The following is a 9,528-nucleotide window of genomic DNA, read 5'->3' as shown; positions in this document are numbered from 1 at the left end:
ATAAAAATTCTAGTCCTTTTGTCATGTTTATATCATAGGAGGGTTCGTCGTCTTCGTTTAGTAGTTCTTAGTTTGTAGCTGTAGGTTTTGGTATCCATATTTGTCGAATTCAAAGGATTTTCTGGGTTTTGTTTTCGAATAAGAATGGCGAATGGGGAGAGAAAACAGTGATTTTATGCGGTTTTGGGGTTGGATAAAGAATGCACTCCAACAGAGCTGAGGGCTGCTTATAAGAACTTGCCCTGGTTAGACGCGAACCCAAGATTTCTTATCTTTGTGAATTCATGCCATACATTTTTATTCAAGTTCATGAACCAATGCTTTAGATTTCTGGGTTTCACGGGAACAGTAAATGATGGGATTTCCCCCCGGGAAAATCCTGTGAATGCATTGAACATTTTTTAGTGAAAAGAAAAGGCAAACTTATTTAATTTCATTTGTTGTTGGGAACAGAGATGGCACCCCGATCGTTGCTCAGCCTCTGGGAATTCAAAGTTCGTGGAGAACCAAGAAAAAATTCCAGGCTATTCAACAAGCTTATTCTGGTTAATTTTCTCTTATTAAAATTATTAATTTTATTAATTTAAACTTGGAATTATTGACCTTCACGAGATGCTCTGTCTGTATGCCACAGGTCTGACGCAAATAAGAGGTTCTTGTACGATGTTGGAGCTTATGACAGTGATGATGACGAAAATGTATCATTTTTTCCTTCCAAAAATCCTTACATTAGTTTTAAGCTGGTAAGATTAAGGTTTAAACCAAACCATACTTGAAGACAACGGTGAATAATGTTTTTTTCCCCTTTTAATTTCACAGGGCATGGGAGACTTCTTGAACGAAATGGCAGTGATGATGAGCCAACAAAATCTGTGTGTAAGCATATCCTTTCCTTCTTTCATTTAGGTTGTTTTTTCTTAGTCTAAATTCAAGTCGAGTCGGATCAAATTGATTTTCGTTCATAATACTCAAAAGTCTAAATGGGTAAGTGTTGCTTTTGCAAATCCAGGTATTAACTGTTTTTAACCATTTATCTCATAAGGCATGGACCAAAACAGAACTTTATCATTATTATTTTATATATTTGTTGGGTTGATAATGATCGATTATCTACTTGGAATCCCATGAAATCCGTTGAAGATGGCCCCATTATCCACCTGGAAATGACATTTGAGTGAACGGCTCTGTGGGTCCTTGGAAAGTGCATTTTAGGTATATTTGCCACTTGATTGATAATGAAGAAATGATAATCAATGTTTGAGTTTTCAGTTCAGGTGTTACTTTGGTTATGTTTCACTGTGTGTGAATTATGTTCCGTTCGGTCGTGCGGATTAATGGGAAAATGATCGGTTTAGTTAAGTTTGAGCTTCATTCGGTCTACATTCCAAGATGCTTTGAGTTGAAACATCATAGAATCATTCACAAATTGAGGGGGTGTTAGTGACAAAGTTTTACCCTTATGAAAATGCGGAGGAAAGCTTTGAGGAATTACAGGAACTGTTTGAAGAGATGTTCCAAGTGGACATTGATTCATTCGGGTCGTATGGTCAGCAGACTGCGTCTAGTCCTTCTTCATCTCCGTTCTCATCTATCGGTGAAAGTTCTGGCTCCAACAAGCAGAAATCTGCGATATGAGTTCCAGCGGGATGATGCGGGAGAGTATATCTAGCTTTGATGCACAATTCCACGGCTTCTGTCTGGGGTAAGTTAAATGCTAGGAACATTCGTTGTGTGATTCGGTGCATCAGAACTAGTCATATATTGCTTCATTTGTAACGCAGTAGTAAATGTAAAATTCAAATGAATGCTATTGTTTCTTCTGATTGATGTTCTGAAGTCAGGTGGAACGCAAGGCAGGTATGAGCATCGGAGAGGAGCCAAAGGAGGAATAACAGTCGGTGAAGCCGGCGGTAGTAGACGAAAAAATGGCAGGAAACAAAAGGTTTCATCCAACCATGATTATGGCATCTCCGGTTCATGATCAACACCATTTGTACTAATCGATGTATTGATTCGAACATTCGAACCAAATAGGGAGACGAAGATGGAACCACTAAGCGAGATCACTGCTACGGAAGCCGAAGCGGAGTTTGAGAAGCAAATCTAGTTGTAATTTTGTTTCCATGGCTGGTTGACCATGCCAATGAATTTCATTAATAGCTTGTTACTCTATTTTACCTTGAACTACTCTACATTTGCTAATCAAACGGATTCCATTTAGCTTATGCTGAATTGTTACATCCTTCAATTAATCCTGCTCCATTTCTGCATTTATATTCACTATAATCACAGGTTTTTACATTATATTAAGAATATAATAAATATAAATAATTAATTTAGTGAGATGAGATATTAAAAATTTTAAATGAATATCCTGAGTTTAATCGTTACTGGATCTCACATCATAGAAAACAATGTGGGGGTATGGGTCCAAATTCATTTGGGTTTAGGGACCCAAAACAGGGTTTTAGCCAAGATGCAGGATTATGTCCAGGCAGGAGGGGGCATGGCAGCACAACCAACCAGACCGGTTTCTTTGGTCTGGGTTTTGTGTTTGATGGCAAGTCAGATTGTCCACGTCAACCTTAAAATATCCAGCACCACTTTTTGATTTCATCATGCTAAAAAGTCATGGTGCCCCACTGCACTAATAACGTCCAACTCCAACCTGCAACTTGCCGTTAATGTTCCAATCCCATTATTTTCATTTTGGACCAAACATTTCCCGTGATAATAATATTAGTCACGATTCACGATTTAATCCATATAATCTTATTTTTCTTACTCAATCATCATTTTAGTCTCGATCTTTCTTTTTAAAAAGTAAAAACATGTTATAAATCTTATTTTTATTTGATGTCATTTTAAGATAAAACAATAATTTAAATGGTAAAAAAGAAAGAAAGAAGATGTGTATAATTTAAAGGTTAAAATCGTGAATAAAATCGTAAAATTGTTATATTCTCTACATGTTTCTTGCCATACAATACAAGTTGGGCAACTTGCATGGTTTTTGTGTCTGTGAATTGAGGGGTCTGTTTGATTCCATTTTAATGTGAAAAAATGTGGGGTGAAATAAGTGGAATGTTCATGAAGCACACTAAATATCTAATTTAAGTAGTGGTGGGAAATTTTTTAATTTGTTTAATGATTCAATTGGTTTGCCTTTTTGTTATACTTTTTAGATTTATATATTAACCAAATCATCACGTTATTCATGTTTAAGTTTATATAGATGAATATTATTTCTATTTTATGAAAATTTTATTTAATTTATCCGATATTGATTTTTGTACTTTATAAAAACTAGTGTTGTCATAATTGAATTAGAAATATTAATTGCCGAAAATTGATTGTTCAACAAACTGAATTAAAAATTGATGAATCAATGAGTGGCATAAAATTAAAATCAAAATAAATTATTACGGACCGAGAAACAACAAAAATAATAAGAGCAAGTGATTTAAAATATGTTTCGGTTTTATGTTTATTTAGTTTATGTTTAATACCTTGGGGGACCAAATTCATCTCACGATTACAGTGGCGGAACACATGGATGGGAAGGAGGACATGGTCCATCTCAATTTTATGGTTTAATTATATTTTAAGTCCCTAAAATTTTTGAAACCATCAAAATTTAGTAATGTTCCTTTAAAAAAATTTAGTTTAATTATTTTTTAAGATATTATCATTTTTAAGCTAAATAAAATTAAGTTTTGCTTCTAAATTTTTCGGTATAATTACTTTTTAAGATATGACAATTTTGAAATTAGTGAATTAAATCTCGATCCTATTTTTCTTGGTTTAATTTATCTTTTAGAGCCTTGTTAATTTGAAAGGTAAGCAACTTGACTCCTGTTATAATTTTATCCTACTTCCGCCCTTGCCCACGAATGTTTGCAGCATTGGCCATGATAATGACAGGGAAGTAGAAGAGCTAGGTGTTGTAGGAATATGACAAAGTGAACAAGTTGAGGACTAGTTGGGATACAACGATATGCTTGAAACAGAACTACAAGCTGGTGATGTCAACCCTTTTGATTTTAGGCCTTACAAGTTAAGCATTTACAAAGATAATATTTCCAACTTGGAAATTTAAATTAATGTTAATATAATCTACAAATCTTTTTTCATTATTAAACTTTTCATATAATTATACCAACACTAATTTTTTTATTTAAAATAAATATTTTTAATTAACGATCCAGAATAAAACCATGAATAAACACAACTGGGCTTCGATGGAAGAGCATCAGGCAAGGCATACGTTGTCTTTGTGGAACTATAAAGAATCGAATTGTTAGGTCCAGACCTAATCCAAGCAGCCCAACCACCCGATTAAATACTCAATTTGAATCTCAGCCTTAACAGTATAAGTGAATACGACAAAATTAGTCGGTTTAAGGTTTTTTAAACAATTATATCATCTACATAACTGTAATTTTTTGAATAGATTTAAAAATATTTGTTCATAATTAATCACGAATCTTTATCTTTTTTAATATATTTTTTAAATTATAAAATATCATTCGTAAAAAAAAATCGTCTCTTAGATCGATTTTAGAGCACTACTCATACAAATTTAAGAAAATCTAAAAATTTAATACATCTAAAATCATAGACGAACGCAGAATTTTATGTTAGAGTGTGAATATATAAAATTTTAGGAAGATGAAAACATATTTTTAATTAAAATACAAGAAAAAATATAATATATATATTAGAGAATAAAATTATAAATTTTTAATAAATGAAAGAAATTACTTAACTTAAGGAGACACAAACATATTTTTAATAAAAGTATAAAGGATATCTAAAATGTATATAAATTTAATTTTTTTTAGGAGATTATCGTCCGTAGGTAATCCGTCCCTATATAAAACTATGAAGTTAAACCATTTATAGGTACAAAATCTCTCAACTTAATCACTAATTTAATTATATTAAAGAATCAATTAATGATTAGTCATGATTAACTTGGTATAAATAAATACTAAATTCCCTCATGGTCATGATTAAATCTTAAATATATTTGATTATCTCGGTTCAATCTCAAATTAATTATTATAATATAGTTAAAACGGTAAATAATCAAACCGTATATCTTCTGAAAATCCAGTACTTAAAAGGGTAAACTACATTCTTGTTACTTAAACTGCCTTTATTTTGTTTTGGTCACTCAATTTAGAAAAGCTTCTGGTTTTATCACCCAACAGTTAGGGGTCTATTGCTAGGGGTGTTCAAATAACCGAAACTAATTCGGTTAATAGATCGAACCGAATTAGTTCGGTTAATTTGATTCGGTTACCGAATTAGTTCGGTCGGTTAACGGTTAAGAAGATTTTTAGAATTCGGTTAACGGTTAATTCAGTTTGAATTCAGTTAATTAACGAAATTAAATTTTAAATTTAAATATATATATATAACATATGGGCTTAAAACCCAATTAATAATTTAAGATCAAATAACTTTTAAAATTAAATCAAATATAATTAATTAACAATATAAAATTTTTATTTTATAATTATATATTATTTTAAATTAATTGTAAACTGTTTTTTTAATTAAAAATATTAAATATATTATATATAACATATGGTATAAACCCAAACCATTTAAAACCCAATTAATAATTTAAGATCTAATAACTTTTAAACCTAAATCAATATTAATTAATTCAAAAATTTATCTGAAATTTTATTTTATAATTATATATTATTTAAATTAATTATAAACTTTTTTTTTTGAATTAAAAATATTTAATTTTTATATAAATTAGAAAATTTTAAAAAATTCGGTTAATTCAAAATTAACCGAATTAACCGAAATTTATTCGGTTCGATTAATATTTTCGAAAAAAAGATCGATTCGGTTAACGGTTAAAAAAAGTTCGATTAATTTAGTTATGGTTAATTCGGCTCGATTCGGTTTGATTTTACCGAATGAACAACCCTATCTATTGCCATTTATATCTCTTAGATAATTTTACACAAAAGCCTCTAAACTTTTCTTTGAAACTTATATTTTTGGACTTCATTCATTCAGTGACACTAAAGTATTTTCTTCGAAATGTGAATGAACGAGAGATCAAAAGGAGAAAGAATAATATATAATAATTTCGTAATAATCAGACGATGAAGTTTATAGATCAAAATAATAATGTCAAAACTTTGATTTAAATTTTGTTATTTTCTAAAAAAAAACAATACGAGGATAAAAAAGATGAAAGAAAGGAGAACGTTTTGTCGTTTTGATACCAATTATATGGTTATCAATGATCGGCAACAGTCAAATGAGGATGAAAAATATATTAATCTTGGAAAAGAATAATATAAACTATTAAAGAATTTCTAATGATTTTTTATAAAGTCGAAAAGAAAAATCCACGTGTCACCAACTATGAAAGTGTTGGTTTTTTTTTGTTGGGGGGGGGGGTAATAATAAAATTTTGAAAGCTAAGGTCGTTGGGCGGTAGGGATGATATAAAGTGAACGTTCATGATTCATCAGGACCCTCCATTTTGCAAGTGTGTAGAATTAGGCCTACCCTTCACCGTCGTTTCATGTCGACCTCACCTCACCAATCCATCGCTTTTTAATTCGTTAGTGAATCCCAATCAGATTTTACTTGTCTTATCAACCCTTAAATCTAACCAATTTATTTATTATTTAAATTATATTTATTATGGAGTATTAAGCATTATTATATGTATATTGTTTTATTATGGGTAAACTACACATACAGTACTAAACTATTATTTTTGTTTTGTTTTGGTATTTTTTTTTTCAAAACCATACTTAGTATTTAGTTTAGATTTCAATTTGATACCCAACATTAAAAAATTAACGATAATGTTGACGTATCACTATATTGTAATATCGTATCATCATTAAAAAACATCACGTCAGCCGTTATTTAATTTTGTAATGACATGTATCAAATTAAAACATAAACTAAATGTTGAATATTATTTAAAAAATAAATTCTAGACACTAAATAGAATAAAAGTAATAGTTTAAATCTCATTAAATATTTGATAAATTTTTTTATCGTTTCTATAATTTAATCTAACTCTATAAATTAATATTTATAAAGACCGTAATCGCATCAAAAATAGAAGTTTAAATATTGAAATAGCCACTATTCAAAAAATATTGAAAAGGGTAAAGGAGAATATGGTAACTTCAAATAAAAAAGCCAAAAAATAGACATTTGTAGCGAATAGCCGATCCATGTTTGAAAAAAACCACGAAATACAAGGAATACAACAAAGAACTTGTCCGAAAGAAAACGTTAGTATATATATTTTTCATTTTCCCTCTACTGTATAATTTTGGACAGAGAGTGCCCTAGAGAGGGGAAGCATAGTCATCGTCCATAGAAAAAGATTTTCCACTTGACAAGGAAAGCAGAAGAACCATCTTGTCATTCTTAGGGTTCTTTCTTCAATCTTAATAAATAAATAAATAAAGATTCCATCAAGTTGAACTCTTTAACTTCCTCAGTAATACAACCCAAATTCAGGTACCCATTTGAGAGTTGATTATCAGATCCAATTCCCCACTCCAAGATCTCACCTTTCCCCTCCATTTTTAACTTCAGTAAGTTCATTAATTTGTGCATTTCAGATTTTGTCAAGTTGGTGTTTTTTCTTCTTTGATATCGAGTTTTGTTGAAATGGTTTAGATTCATTTCAGTCCTTGAAGTTGGGCCTTTTGGGTGGAATCGGATCTGGGAGTAGCTGATTGACATCTGTGAATAATGGGTTCTATTTTTGTGCAAGAGTTGCTTTTCTATGTGCATTTTTTTTTTGTTTTCAATCCGATTATCTTTTAGACTGAGATCCATATGTTTTTTTGGTAAGCTTTATGGTCCGAAGTTAGTAGTTTTTTTCTCCTTCAACTTTTGGGCTTATGAGTTATCAATATGATGTCATATTTTGTTTGAAACATGAATTATAAAGGCATTGTTTCCTTGTTTGATTTGCACATGTTGGGTTTAGTTAACTTATAATTCCATTTGTGAGTGAAACTGTTAGATACTATAGTTATTGGCATTTCTTAGTTCACTGTTTTTTCTTCTTGCTTCTTATTCTAGAATCTGCTTTATTATTACTTTGAGGTCTATGAATGAAGTTTTGCTGATTTTGACACCGGCAGCAGGTTGTACTTGTGCTAAGAAGTATACGTAAAGGGCTAACCTAGGGAAGTTTGTAATATTAGAGAGAAGATGAAAACCGACACACATCTTGATTACGCCATATTCCAATTGTCACCAAAACTCTCACGGTGAGATATCATTCTATGACTTTGTATGTTGTTACAAATTTTCTTTATATCTATACTCATTGTTATTATTTTCCTATGGGAAGATGTGAATTGTTTGTTTCGAGCAATGGAACACAGAAACGCTTGCTTCTGGGTTGGTGAAGCCATTTGTTACTCATTTAAAGTTGGCAGAAGAGCAGTTGCACTGTCACTTCAATCAATTAAGCTTGAAGTTGAAAAACATGATTCCGAGACTTGGTTCAAAAAGGAACACTTGAGAGGTTTCACATAGTCGACAATTGGGGATCTTGTTATTATTTCATGCAAGGATTTCTGTTTTCGTATTCTGACATCATTCCTGATTGTTTCCAGGTTGTCCGGTTTGTTAGTACACCAAGATTTTGGAGTTGGTGAACACATTTGATGCAGAGATGTCTCAGTTGGAAGCAGCTCGAAGGATATATCTCAGGTAGTAATGGCCTTCTTTTCTAACCTCTAGCAGAAGCATTGCTTTATTGATTTAGTGTAGTTTAGTTTTACACTTAAATTGAATATTAGAATCCTTTTGTTTCAGGGGATTGGAGAGCAGCCTTCTGGCACATCAGTTAGATTTTCTTATAACATGGTAATAGAGCTAAGGTTTGACATGATTGAATGTCCAAGAGTTTATTTTATTGTAACGTTGTATTAGAGCTAAGATTTTGTTCTTGTTCTCTTATGTACACACGACGAGGGCTTTTTAAGCGGTGCTTTTACCTCTTTGATAATCCTATATATAGAGTCATGTGTTCTTGTCTTGCTTCTGCAACATTTTTTTTTCAATTTAGATTTTCTTGCAATGTGTTTGTCAAGTCACATTTTCTAGCAACGACCTCTACTTGTTGTTGGAAATCTTTAAAAGGTCGTTAAGGGTTATGCTTTATTTTCTTTATTGATTGATGGATAAGCTTCTCATTTCGTCTATTTTTTCTTCTTTTATAGCTCGACAGAATTTGATTGATAAAGAGTTTTTGGTTGTTGGGTGATTTAGGAGCCTTTAGTATCGTTGGTTCTCGGGTTGCTATACTGCCATCTTGTTAACTTTGCAATTTATTTTGGTTCATCATTCTGCATCCTGTTGCCTTCTAATTTGGTTTGAGATGATACTTTACAATTTGAATGATTTAATTGTTATTGATGATCATGATTCTTTCCGTTAATCACTCTCTTGTGCTTACTCATACATATGTAGATTAATTAAGTAGGGCCTATAAAAAGTAAT

At 31.2% G+C, this 9,528-nt stretch overlaps 1 protein-coding gene and 1 long non-coding RNA gene across 2 annotated transcripts; both read left to right on the top strand.

Moving 5' to 3' along the window:
• The first annotated feature begins 440 nt into the window (after window positions 1-440).
• On the top strand, window positions 441-1,725 carry LOC120210281. Its single transcript, XM_039209046.1, has 4 exons — window positions 441-556; window positions 635-698; window positions 820-873; window positions 1,460-1,725. Exons 1-4 carry the CDS (start codon window positions 456-458, stop codon window positions 1,667-1,669), a joined length of 429 nt encoding a protein of 142 aa, XP_039064977.1. The 5' UTR covers window positions 441-455; the 3' UTR covers window positions 1,670-1,725.
• Window positions 1,726-7,354: 5,629 nt separating this feature from the next.
• LOC120210282 lies at window positions 7,355-8,494 on the top strand. The gene is made up of 3 exons (XR_005524495.1): window positions 7,355-7,605; window positions 8,122-8,288; window positions 8,372-8,494. It is a non-coding gene; the product is annotated as an uncharacterized LOC120210282 (long non-coding RNA).
• Window positions 8,495-9,528: the final 1,034 nt, after the last annotated feature.

This window comes from Hibiscus syriacus, unplaced genomic scaffold (genome assembly GCF_006381635.1).
Source record: "Hibiscus syriacus cultivar Baekdansim isolate YM2019G1 unplaced genomic scaffold, ASM638163v2 tig00109923_pilon, whole genome shotgun sequence".
Lineage (NCBI taxonomy): Eukaryota > Viridiplantae > Streptophyta > Magnoliopsida > Malvales > Malvaceae > Hibiscus > Hibiscus syriacus.
The sequence above is the reverse complement of the archived record's forward strand: the minus strand, read 5'-3'. Positions and strand labels throughout refer to the sequence as shown.

Excerpts from the sequence above, each read along its gene's own strand:
- LOC120210281 (XM_039209046.1), top strand. The coding sequence starts at position 456 with ATGGCACCCCGATCGTTGCTCAGCCTCTGGGAATTCAAAGTTCGTGGA. Across the intron at positions 557-634 it reads CTTATTCTGGTTAATTTTCT|GTCTGACGCAAATAAGAGGT; the intron begins CTTATTAAAATT and ends TGTATGCCACAG. Across the intron at positions 699-819 it reads ACAGTGATGATGACGAAAAT|GGCATGGGAGACTTCTTGAA; the intron begins GTATCATTTTTT and ends TTAATTTCACAG.